The following is a 13903-nucleotide window of genomic DNA, read 5'->3' as shown; positions in this document are numbered from 1 at the left end:
CTTTGTCCCAGTGTTACGATTATGGCAGTTGCTGGGGATGGATTAATAAATGAACAATTCTTGACGTATGAGCTACTTAGTGTGTTATTGTTCACAAAGCAATAGCTTTAAAACTTAAGAATTGTTACTTTGTGTAAATGGAACTTTGGACAGTTTTCTGAGTGGTGACAGTGGTTGTGGACATATTGTTTTTCAAATCACAAGCTGAAAGGTACAATTCTCATACTTCGCTGGATGTAATGGGAACTGGTACATTGCTTTTTCAAGGCAATTTGGTCACTGGGTATATCCCCAGCTTATTTCTCTTTAGTCGACATGACACATTGTTTTATTTAAACAATAGAATTAGTAAACTTTAAAAATTAAATTCAACATGACTCTGTTATGGTGTTTTAATTAATGAACAATATTTGATACTAAATTGCTATCTAAATTTAAAGCCATTACAATTCGCATATCAAACAAGACTATGGTATATATAGAATCAAACATGTTGATATAATTGGATTTCTATTATTTGTCACTGGGTACAAAAACTATCAGATGCTATAAAAAAAAAAAAAAAACCTAACCAAACCCGTTGCCATAGAGTTGATTCCAGCTCATAGCAACCCTATAGACAGAGTAGAATTGCCCCATAGGGTTTCCAAGGAGAGGCTGGTAGATTCGAACTGCCAATCTTTTAGTTAGCAGCTGTAGCTGTTAACCACTACACCAACCAGGGTTTCTGGTCAGATGCTATAGCAACACTGATTTTCTCTAAATTAGACATAAAGCTGACTAGATTGAACATAACAAAATGGTAAAGTGTGTGCTATAGATTCAGATAACTTGAGTTCAAATCATGATTCTGTCACCCTTTGGCAATTATTTAACCTATATAAATGCTATTTGCCATATTCGTAAAATTGAGATAAAAATTGCATTGGCCTCACTGGATTGTTATAAAGATTAAGCAAGAAAATCTATGTAAAATATTTAGCACAGTGCCTGGCCATAGAAGATGCTGTGTAAATGTCATTGACTGTTACTATAATTAAAATTCATGAACACTGAAAAGAATGCATGTCTAAAATTCCTGTGATTTTGAAAGGTGATATAATAGTGTATTTAATTATATTCTAAAAAAATAAATTATACTGGTAGAGAAAAAAATTCCTTAAGATTATATATAAGTAACATATATGTGTGTGTGTATATATATATGAATAACCCTTAAGATATATATAATATACTGTTTCTGTATTGTATTTTCTAGAATAAAAGGAATATCTAGTAAAAGGCAAGAAGTATATATTTTTTCCTATCCCTTATATGAAATTTAATCCTTGTTTAAAATAATCCAACCAGTATATGGTTCTCTCACAGCCTACAGTTTCTTGCTTTTGATACGGAAGCATCACATGATATACTCCGAGTTTGGGATGGTCCACCTGAAAATGAGATGCTCTTAAAGGAAATCAGTGGATCCCTTATTCCTGAAGGAATTCATAGCACCCTCAATATAGTAACCATCCAATTCGACACAGATTTTTATATCAGCAAGTCTGGATTTGCAATTCAATTTTCAAGTGAGTTTTTTCTATTATTTCTTAAATGCAAAATATAAATGTCATTTAAATAGTCCCATTAATTTTACTGTTCAAAATTTTAAGTTTTAGATTTTAATGATCTTAAATCCTCTTATCCGTATTCTTCCTTTTCCTCTGCAGTTAAAGTAAAAGATTAATTGTTGGGACACAAGTAGCTTTTCTCCGATGGTCAAATCAATTATACGTAAAATAAAGGTGATGTTAAAAGAATTTGCTAGTGAAATTATTAAATGTCACAAGTATGTAATGTGGACATATCATAAAACCACGTATTTTAAATATGATGAGAAAGGAATTGAACTCTTGCCGTTACAAAAAAAAACCCTACGTTTTTACTAATTTTGTTTTTCCTTTGATAAAGATCTTAATTTTATATTCACAGGTATATTTGACAAAATATTTGAAATCTACTTGAAATTAAAGATTTCCCATAACAATGACATGTCATTCTTTGTAGGTAATTACCAGTGTTCACAGTTGTTTTTCTCTTTTTATGGCACTGCTAAGTCGCAAAATGCTGTTCTGTTAAAGAGATTTTACATTAGTGGTTGGAGAAAATTAATGAAAACGTAAAACTTTTAAGTATTATTTTTCTCTTTACTACCAAGTCACATTATCTTTTTGAGAAAATTATCAAATGAATCCTTCAACTGTATAGTCTTAAAAATATCCTATTAACAGAATCCTATCAAGATTTTCAATATTATTGATGGGAAGAAAGTACAAACCAGTATTATTCAAATGTGCCTGAAGTCAAATCCTGGCTCCTTACTTAACTGATAACTGAGAACGCCTTATCTCACTTCAGGCTGAGTTATCTAATCAACAGAGAAGCAATAATGCTCATCTCATAAATAGGCTATTAGGATGGAACACGATTATATGTATGTAGCACTTGGTATTGAATATACTGTATTTTTTATACAATGATGTGCACCTTCTACCTTTGTTTGGCAGCCATGCTCTCCTTCCCACGGTACTTTCATAAATGCTGTTATGCCAATTTTTCTTTACATGCTGCTGTAAAAAAAATTAGCATAGCACACTTAAGAAAATACCTCCTGGAGGTATTTGATGTCCAGAGAATTATAATCATTAGATGAATAAATGTACAAGTGAGTGATTCGAAAAATCATAAAAAAAAAAAAATGGGAAAAGCGTGAAGGACTTTTGAAATGACTGTCAACTAAATATATTACTTTAGGCAAGCAATTGATCAATACAATTATACAACTGACTTGCCAGGCTTTTTGCTCACAGAACATAGCTGTTTGACTAAATTGACTAACACAAATGAATTATTTTCTATTGCCTAAGCCAAGCTCATGTAGGAGAAAAAAGTGTTGGCTTAGAAGAGCCAATATCTGTAAATTTGCACTTTAAACAGATCTTTTGTGAAAAAGAAAAAAAAAAGGAATGAAAAAAGTAAGAAAATGATCATGAAATTGGCGAGCACAAATGGCTTCTATTTCTGAAACATTCATGAATTAAGCAAGTCATCATATACTTATCTTCTGTTTTCTTCTGTTTATCTCACTCTTTGAAGTAGGAACAATTTGTCAGAGAACTGCTCGTGACTGCTTTTCACTTTTCAGCTCTTTCTGGTGGTAGTTTGGCAATCAGCAATTCTTTCCTTTATCTTAAATCAGTAGTATATAGTATTCTAAAGAGCGCTGGTGGTGCAGGGGTTAAGTGCTCAGTTGCTAACCACAAAGTCAGCAGTTTAAATCCGTTGGCTGCTATATGGAAACCCTGTGGGGTAGTTCTACTCTGCGTTACAGAGTCGCCGTGAGTTGGAATCAACTTCACGGCAGTGGGTTTGTTTTGTTGTTGTTGTTTGGTAGTGTTCTATATGTAAATGCTTATAGTGATTAAATATTTACATACGGTAGTACAAAATGTGCTTCAGGCTAGTGTTTGTGAATGCAAAGTGCCTCCATTTAATATAAACAGGCTATTTTATGTCTGTTTCAGAGTATTTTTATTGAGAATTGTTCTGTGAAATTAGCAGTGCATTTTTATATGTATTGTATTTGTAAAAACCCAAACCAAACCCTTTGCCGTTGAGTCAATTCCAACTCATAGCAATCCTACAGGACAGAGCAGAACCACCCCATAGAGTTTCGAAGAAGCTCCTGGTGAATTCAAACTGCCAACCTTTTGGTTAGCAGCCATAGCTCTTAACCATTGCGCCACCAGGGTTTCTACTGTATTTATAGTGCATGTTAAAGTTATAGAAACAAAACATATCATACCAAGGTTTAATAAATCTGCCTTCATAATATTCTTTTAAGATACATAGAAATTTACACTACTGATCTGAAACTAAAACCTACCTATTGAAATGAAGTTCCTTTGAAGGTTAATATACTGTGAAAGCATCCATCAATGAAAATCAACCTCTTGGTTGGAGAACTTTTGTAACACACAGGCTTACAGAATTTTCCAAGTATTTAGATTCCTAAAGGGGAAATATTATTTTCATGAACGAGGTCTTTTCATGGTGCCAAGAACGATTTTAAGCACTTTATATCTATAATCTTATTCAACTCTCACAAAAATTATATAAATTTAACAAATAAATACTCTAAGGTTTAGGGAAAACAGTTTGCTTGTTCAAGGTCATGCTGTTAACAGATGCCTGGAACTGTCTGAAAGGAGCTTAACACCATGCCTGCTACATAGTAAATGGTTAGTGGTTGTCACTTTGATATGCTATCATTATTATTATGTTGTTGTTGTAGCAACAACAATATATATTTGAAAGCTAGTTTAGAGGAAACAATTGTATATTATCTGTTGCATATTATTAGTTGTGTGTTATTAGTGAAGTTTTACACCTTTATCAGTTTGGCTTCCTGATTATGGTCCCAAACATCACAGCAGAGGTCACACTTTCAAAAAGCAAGTAATTTATCTTAGTGAAGCAGTGGGGAAGAATGATGGAAAGCTGGAGAGCATGCGGTGCGCGCCCGTTTAAAAGAGACAGCTGCCCTCTGGCTCTACCATTTTTCCCTGCTGGAAGACAAGCTAATTTTCAAGCAGAACCTAGAATATTTTTAAGAGTAAGAGGGAGCTTTATTAAAAATTAAGCTAACTGGCATAAACCAGGACAGTCCTAGTAAATAAAATAAGGAGGTGTTATTACCTCAGTTATGCCAGACTTTTATTCTACCCACCCTCCACTACAAGATCCATTCCTCTCTTGGGCACATAGCAGCTCTTGCTTGTTGCATGTTAAAATAACAATAATAATAAGGAACGAATCAGACAATAGTAGCAGGACAATCTTCAGAGGTGGAATGCAACCCATGAAACATATGTTAGGGAAGATGGTGGAAAGTGAATTTGACTGAAATATAGTTCACGTACCAACTTTATAATCATCATTAGTAGCCTCATGCCTTCTGTTTCATGATCTATTCATTCTTTGTTGAATCTGTCAGTTTGCCTTTGCCTCTTGGTGGTATAGTCTGTGAGACACTTTTGCTTAATCAGAGCTGCTTAAATCTGACATCGCCACCTCATGCTGTCCTGTGTGCTATCCTTGGTCTCAGCACTCAGTCTTTCTATTCCCTGCTTAGATTTGTAATCTGACTGTCTCCTTCCACTTCAGTTCCACAGGGAGGGCATCTTTGGGTATCATTCTGTCATTTGCCCACCAAATAGTTGATTTTGACAGAGCATTTTCCATATTCTTCACTCTTTGACCTCACTGTTAAGAATCTGCCCCTGCTGGGTAATACAAAATGCTAAGGCTCATGGCTTGTACTGTTGAAAATTCTCAAGGAAATGAATCCTTTAGCCATGAGAGGTTAAAATCTTCCAGCCTTAAAGGACTGCAAGGTGGCCCTGTCTTATTTGCCATCCTCATTATTGCTCCCTGCACTACTACAGCAGCCAACTAGCCACTTCATTATCCATCCAGACTGGCTTTTCTCCACATTTCCACCCAAGTGATCTTTCTAAAATAAAAATTGGACATCACTTCTGTGTTTAAAATTCTTTAATGGCTGCACAGTCCTGAACTCAAACTCCTTACATTTAAGTCATGCACAGTTTGTATTTAATCTTCCTGCCCACCTCGCCTCTCACGATTAATTTACACACATCCGCACTATCCTCAAAAGTCCTTTCACATTTCTGTGTCTTTTGCAAACTTCCATATTCTTGCTTATCATGCCCACATTCAAAATCTATAAACTCTTGGTCATTTTTCAGGCCCAGGTCATATGGTACTTCTAGGAAACCTACTGATGGACTCCAAGGCAGAATTAGTCTCTGCTGCTCTGACATTAGGGTCGCTATGAGTCAGAATTGGGCTCTGACGTTATACACATATTATATTAGAATGACCTATGTCCCAGTTGGCCCAGGACAGTCCAGTTTACGCCTGCTGTCCTAGCATCCTGAGTGGTTTGACCTATATTTTCCATTTTGTTATCATTAACGGTTCTGTTAAAATAAGCTAAGATGTATTTGCTACATTTCTACTTCATATTTGGTCTCGTCAAGTAGTGTGTGGAGCCCTGGTGGTGCAGTGGTTAAAAGCTCAGCTGCTAACCAAAAGGTAGGCCGTTCGAATCCACCAGCCACTCCTTGGAAACCCTGTGGGGCAGTTCTACTCTGTCCCATAGGGTCACTCTGGGTTAGAATCAATAGCAATGGGTTTTTATTTTTTATTTTTTGGTTAGTTGGTTTGAGCCAGCCCAAAGGCAACTAACAAGTAGTGTTTAAGATATGTTTGTTGTGTTCAGAATAATTATAATATATGCATAGATCTGAAAGACAAACTGCAGTAATCAGTCTCTATTTTCCAGCCTTTTCCATATGCCAGCAATTTATACCTCCCTTTCAAAGACAGCATGTAGAAGGGCACTTGCAAATAAATGAATTGTTCTCCTAACCCATTCTGATCTTGGATGGTAGTGGAAGCACTATTTGACTCTGTTGCCCTGCCAGCAATTTTGCATATCAGTCAGTTATGCCATAACGGTTGGAAAGATTCAGAAAGTTCCCTGGCCATGAATCAGCAGGAAGTAGTAGGAAATATGGGATATATATGTTCTAAAAATATGTGTGGGGTCTGAGAAATCCTGCTGTAGAGCTATAGAATACAGCCTGAATGCCCTTGACATGGGTGTTTTTGTCATTTATTTCATGGGAGTAAATTCACAATTTTATTTTATCGTAGATTTTTTTATTATTATTATTTTGCAATAGACTTTTATGGCAGCAATGGGATTTTTAAAAGTGCATGTTTAATTAAAAAGTACATATTTTATATTCATTTCTTAAATCTGATTCCACAAAGATGTCCAAGAAGGTCAGTTCTGCTGAAGGAGTTGTGAAGAAAAGACCAGGCAGAGATCAGCAAGGATGTCAAATAAACCTATCCCTGCAAAATTGATACTAAGCCAAAAAAGATAACAGAAAAGGATCTAGAGGGATTTTGTTTTTTTATTACTCATATAAATACAAACATTTTAGTAGCTCAAGAAGCACATTTTATAAAGCAGGGAATCTCACATGATCCTATTTAAAAAAAAAAAAATTAGATAAGTGGTAAACCTTTTTTTGGAAGGAAAAATTGTGTACTTTTTTATTTTTTTCCTAAACAACCAAGAATTAGAATGTTGAATTATAGGAGACAACGTGGCCTTGTGTATTATGTTAATGTTTTTTAGGTTAATGGAATGGGCATTTTATAAGCTAAAAAATGAAACATAATTAAATGGTAATTAGAAGCCATGATAATACATTCAATAAGTCCTGATTATTTTAAAGTACTTGATGTACTTTAAAGTGCCTGGTGCCATAGTGGTTAAGAGCTATGGCTGCTAACCAAAAGGTTGGCCATTTGAATCCACCAGGTGCTCTTTGGAAACCCTACGGGAGAGTTTTACTCTGTCCTATAGGGCCGCAGTGAGTCGGAATTGACTCAACAGCAACAGGCTTGGTTTTGGTATGATTTATCAAATATGTCTTGATCATTTTAAAGTACCTATCTTCTGTAGCCCCCTGCTCCCTTCTTTTTTTAGTAGAATTATCTCTTAATCAAAAGTTCTCCCATGTCTTAGATTTATCCCTGTACTATGACATCTTTGTTAATAGTAGGCCAGCTTTTCCTAATAACTTGTTAACATGCTGTGAAAGATTGTATATTTAGATTGAGAATGTGGCATGTATGATATTAAATCATGAGGTCTAATAGTGTATGAATATTTTAAGATGTTGATACTTAATATCCTTGTTTTATGCACAAATTGTCTACAAATTTTAAGCTGGAAAATCATTGGATTAGTTGTATAGATTAACTACATGGTTTTTAGATTTTTAGTAAGAGTCCTGTACAAATTGTTCATAATATTTGTGCACTAATCACAAAAAAAAAAAACTCAGTGAAAAGGAACTTGATGATGAGCACGTAACTTGCCCACAAAGTTTGCCAATATAAATGGGGACCACGGTGGTGTCATTGACCATAAGAAAGCTAGAAGATACCAATCTGCCAAAATAAAACAAAAACCAAATGCCTTTTCGTTTGATTAAATGACAAATCTACTAATTTCATTATGTTATATTCTAAATTTTCTTCTGCAGGTGTGGAAACTAAAAGGATATATGTTGTTATGGGAGCTCCCTTAGTATAACTTCACAAATAATTAGATGAGTCCAGTTTATATCGGTGACATCAGTTGCTTCAAAGAACCATTCTATTACTTCCAATAAAAGTTCTATTTTTATATACATTTCACAAAATCAAAGTCTTCAAAACCTCATTGTGTCAAAGATGAAAATATGATATTAAAATTCAGTTGAATTTTAACACTTTAATATTCTTTATGATCTAGCATATGGTTTTGTGAATGTACCTCACGCACTTGGTAGGAATGTGCGTTTACCATTAGGTGGAGCGTTCTATAATATCAATGAATCTAATTTAATGGGTGAATATTTTAATAATATAAAATTAAAAACCTACCCTACACTGATTTGGCCTCATTAACATAACAAAGAAACCCTATTCCCAGATGTGATTATAACCACAAGTATACCACTTGCCATCCAGCCGATTTCCACTCATAGCGAGCCTATACGACAATAGAACTTTCCCTTAGGGTTTCCAAGGCTGAGATCTTTACAGAAGCAGACTGCCACATCTTTCTCCCACAGAGCAGCTTCTGGGTTTGAACCACTGACGTGGGTAGCAGCTGCGGACTTCACCACTTGTCATCAGGGATCCTACCAGAAGTGTAGGGGTTAGGATTTACAACACATATTTTTGAGGGACACAATTCAATCAGTAACACATATCTTTTGATTCCACAAAAAAAAAATTGTATCAATGATTGCATCACTGCTTTTGTCTCCATACTTGAGCATAAGACAGAATGAGGCCAGGGAGGTATTATCTCTTTTTAAAGTACATCTCCAACACCAAGCATAATAGCTGGTGCACAACAATTATTTGGTGAAATAAATATTTATTTATTTTTTTTTTTTTAAAGAAGAGGTTTTCACATACTTGAAAGTTTATTACAAGACTGGCTCTGAGGTTTATTTTGCATCTGATGTAGTAATCATCTTTGTTTCCCCTCTGGATCGATGGGGAATGACTCTGTCTTGCTGCCATCTCCTTTAACCTGACCTGCCATGTCATTAGGTGTATCCTTAGAAAGATAATGAAATTCTAAAGATAGCCACATTTCTGAGTAGCTGGCAGAGTGCAGGACTAATAATGATGTTGAACATTCTTTATAAAATTGATGGCTCTTAGACAAAGCAAGGGCTCAATCAAGGCCAAAATTCTCCAGGGTGAAAACCACTTTTAGGTTAACATCTACATTTAAATTTATTTCTGATTGATTTGACTGAGAATCAGATTTTCCTTACCAGTTACATATTCCCATTACCATCTTGATTTCCTTATACATAGTGAAGTGGAGAATATAATATCATTTCTTAGTCAATACGAAGATATAAGGCAATAAAAAGTAGAAGATAGGAAAGTAAGATTTTGTGACTATCATATTTGGACTATGACCTTGTTGAATCTTCCTGACATACTTAAAAAACAAACTACACAGTGAATATTAAAACCCACTGATTTTTAAGGATTCATTCAAAATTGATTTATTCATACAAAAATTCATTTATTCATACATGTAATTGCTAGAACTTTAAGATCTTACCTTATGCCAGTTTTACAAATAAGGCAGCTAAAATTCAGGAAACTATCCCAAACTGATCAGGGTCCCTATATTAATACAACAGTGACTATAATCAAACCCCCCTGATACCTATAGCTTTACTTAACAACTGTATGAAATACAGGGTTTTTTATTGTTGAAAAGTGTTGAGATAAACAAGATTATTCCAAAACGGCCAAATTTCTGAATAGGTGTTGTTGTTTTTAAGTGCCATTGAGTTGGTTTCGACTCATAGTGACCCTATGTACCACAAAACAAAACAGTACCTGGTCCTGCTCCACCTTCACAGTCCTTTCTATGTTTGAGCCCATTGTTGCAGCCACTGTGTCAGTCCATCTCGTTGAGGATCTTCCTCTGTTTTGCTGACTCTTTACGAAGCATGATGTCCTTCTCCAGAGACTGGTCCCTCCTGATAACATGTCCAAAGTACATGAGATGAAGTCTTCCTATCTTTGCTTCTAAGAAGCATCCTGGCTATACTTCTTACAAGACAGATTTGTACGTTCTTCTGGCAGTCCAGGGTATAGTCAATATTCCTCACCAACACCGTAATTCAAAGGCATCAATTCTTCATTCTTCCTTATTCATTGTCCAGCTTTTGGATGCACAGTAGTGATTGAAAATACTATGGCTTGGTTCAGGTGCACCTTAGTCCTGAAAGTGACATCTTTGCTTGTTAACAGTTTAAAGAGGTCTTTTGCAGCAGGTTTACCCAATGCAATACATCATTTGATTTCTTGACTGCTATTTTCATGGGAGTTGCTTGTGGATCCAAGTAAAATGAAATCCTACCTGCGTTGATAAAAAAAAAAAAAAAATTGATAGGACACATAAAAACTTATGAGCAATTTTAGTGTATTTTGATTGTTTTTAATAACTTAACTTTTATTGTTGTTATACCCCAGACCCACCAAGCGAGGTAATAAATAAACCAGAGTGTTAATTTGCACAGGGTCACCAAGAGGAGAATTCAGGCATCAACTTTTATTTAATTGTTCAAATTATCATCCATATTGTAGTTGAAACCTATACATACACTAGCCAGGATTGGGAAATTTATTTTAGGTAAGGTGGATACTTCCAATGATGTTATACTCTCAATTGAATGGAAGCAAATATAAAATGAGAGGTCAGAAGTATATTTACAGTACAGACAAGTTGCAGCAGTGCTGAGAATTCAGTCATACTCTGTACACTTAATGTTACTTTTTTTTTTTCTGAAAGCATCCTCAAGTTATCCAGAATAGATTATACCAAATTAAAATGCACTATAAAAGTTGTGCTGCCACATACTTGGCATAAATGTCTCCCAGTATCATAATAAATAAATAATAAATACTGTTTTATAAACAAGCCATCAGCATACACTCAAATGTCTAATTGTGGTTTCATTCATTCATTCATGACACAACTGTTTGTTTGATGAACTATTTTTTAACTATTATGGAAGATTCTCTTCAATTTCTTACTTAAAAGGACACATTGTTTATCCCTAAGATAAAGCAAAGCTTGATTTGATGGGGTCATATTTAATGAGTAATACTATTAACTCTTTCAGTAGACTTAGATCATAGATGAAGATTTAAGGCATTGTAAATACAAATTCTTAGTAACATAATGGAAGCTTTCCCAACTACAACATCAACACTTTCTCAATGTATGTGAAGAAATGCATTTATATATAATTAGCATGAGAATGATATAGCTTGAAAAACTGTTTCTACTATATATAATAAGTAGTTATGAAATTTATTATTTTTACTCATCTATTTTTTTTTTTTTTTCACATTCTGGGTTAAGAGAATTACTTTAAAAAATGCCATACATGAAAATTATTTGTTTATGGTGGAGTAAAAATAATTCCATTTGGAAAGTAAAAATTTATTATCTCAATTTTACTTCTATTTTATTATAATAGCCAAACACAAATACCTTTTTTGTTAGAAATAAAAGCCATCATACAAGATAAAAATCACTGGCATAAAAAGTAGAGAAAAATTAGAAGATTTAATATTTTTACAAATGTTAACTCTGTTTCTTATGCCAATGATTTTACCATCTAAGGTGGCATTTATTTCTAACAAAATGAATATTTTAACCAGATTACTATGATAAAGTAGAATTTACAATGATATCAATAGTACAGGAAAAATTATATATAAATACACACATATATATGAGCTAAATTTTAATGTTTTTACATTTTTACTTTATAAAATCAGAGAATCAAAAGATTTTATATATTTGCAAATGTTTTGGACATGGTAAGTTGAGGGGCCTATTAGATCTTCAAGTGAAGTTAAGTAGGTAGTCAGATAGAAACGTCTGGAACTAGATGAGAAGTTAAGAGTAGAGATATAAATTTAGGAAGGCAAAAATGATATTTAAGATCATGAGATCTGATGAAGCTATTGGGGAGAAATTATAGAAAGAAGGGGGAAGACCACTGAAGGTTAATCCCTGTGGCATTTCAGTCCTTGGTCATCAGGTTAAAAAAGTAAACACAGTAAAAGATATCAAAAAAAAAAAAAAAAAAAAGAGCATCAAATGAGTCAGAAAGAAAACCAGAATAGGATGCTGACTTGGAGGCAAGACAAAAAAGAACTTGAAGAAGGAAGGCAGGATCAGCTGTAAGAAATGTTACTGAGAGGCTTCTGAAAGTAGACACAAAAATTACCATTGGCTTTGGCAACCCGGATAATTCCCATTCTAGGCCAATCAAAATATAGTCAGTCTTTTAGAAGTGAAGGAAACAAGGAAAGGAAGGCATCTTTTATTGTCACTTTCATTGTAAGTCAAATCTGAGCTATATTTGGATGTGATAGTATATAAGACTATAATACTCACTTTCCAGAACATTCCTTTTTATGAAATCATTGCAGATGTGGCAACAGGTTGTGAGACTCTTCAACTTTGTTGAAATTTCTACTTACTTTACATATTTATATCAGGAAAAATGAGGAATGAATGTCAGCTGCAAAACCTAATAAAACAAAGATATCCATTCCATCTATATGATTTGAACTAAAAATATCAAGAAAATAATACACTACCCATGCTAATATACTTTTTTAAAAAACTAGTGGTAAGTATATTATATTCTGGATTAAATATGTCTAAATTTTTTAAATATTCAAAATAGATCAGTTAAAATACTTTATTGCAAAAAAGTCCTCATTCTACAGAAACATCCTATAATTAATTCAGACAGAGAAAACATAGAGAATTAAACTTTACTTAAATATTTGTATAAACAAAAAAATAAAGTAAGGATTATATATTTTGAGAGTTATATACTCTATAAAACTGAAAAGTGAATATCAAATACAAATTAATTTATTTTTAAATATAATGTGACCAATTTTTTCTAATGCTCTCATATTATATAATTGCTTTTTTAATCATTCTAATTGTTACTTAATCAGAATCACATAAGATTATCTTACTCCTAATTCCTGATAGTATAATTCCTTAAATGGTTATTTATTTTCTTCAATGGCTTTTTTTCTATTTAATACAAAAATAAGGATGATTGATACCACAAATATTATAATTTTGTCTACCCACAAAGTGTAAACAGTACGGAAGCCAAACTTTGAATAAGTAAAGCAAACAGACAACGGCATTCACACCAAGTCATTTTTCTTGCATGTATTTAACTAATTGCTTTTCAAACTCAAGTAATTCCCATAGGGAAAACTTTTGTTTTTCCTTGGTCTTTCATTAAACCTCATCATTGTCTGTTGTGCTTTAAAACTCTATTCCTGATTTGTTTATTAATTGAAAGAAAAAGAACAGTGGAGGTTTACCACCTATTTTCCTTCAAGTCAATAAGGCCTAAAGGCAAATACATATTTTCAGACTTTATCTTTAGCTGTCACGTGAAAGCCTTATTATTATAGTTACTGGGTCCCAATTTAAATTTTTAAGCACAGTAAATCCAGGCAGCAGTGCAAAACATTTTTTTTTTTTTTTTGCCAGACTCAGACGAGACACGACTATCCTGACTGCTTTCATTTCAATACATTTTCCTAAGTGTTACATATATTTTTACTTTTGAGAGAGTTCATCTTAAGCATAAATCTCCTTGTGGGCAGA

General features: G+C 33.6%; 1 protein-coding gene across 3 annotated transcripts in view; it reads left to right on the top strand.

Annotated features, from left to right (window-relative positions):
- The window catches only part of CSMD3 (CUB and Sushi multiple domains 3), a 1388861-nt gene that overhangs the window by 1015478 nt on the left and 359480 nt on the right, over positions 1-13903 (top strand). For all 3 annotated transcript variants that reach the window (XM_064268007.1, XM_003408442.3, XM_003408441.3), the window contains one exon: positions 1369-1571. In XM_064268007.1, the coding sequence (XP_064124077.1) occupies positions 1369-1571 (203 nt within the window). The remainder of the gene's footprint in view (positions 1-1368; positions 1572-13903) is intronic.

The sequence above is a fragment of the Loxodonta africana genome, chromosome 14, assembly GCF_030014295.1.
Source record: "Loxodonta africana isolate mLoxAfr1 chromosome 14, mLoxAfr1.hap2, whole genome shotgun sequence".
Taxonomy (NCBI): Eukaryota; Metazoa; Chordata; class Mammalia; order Proboscidea; family Elephantidae; genus Loxodonta; species Loxodonta africana.
This window is presented reverse-complemented; position numbering and strand designations above follow the sequence as displayed.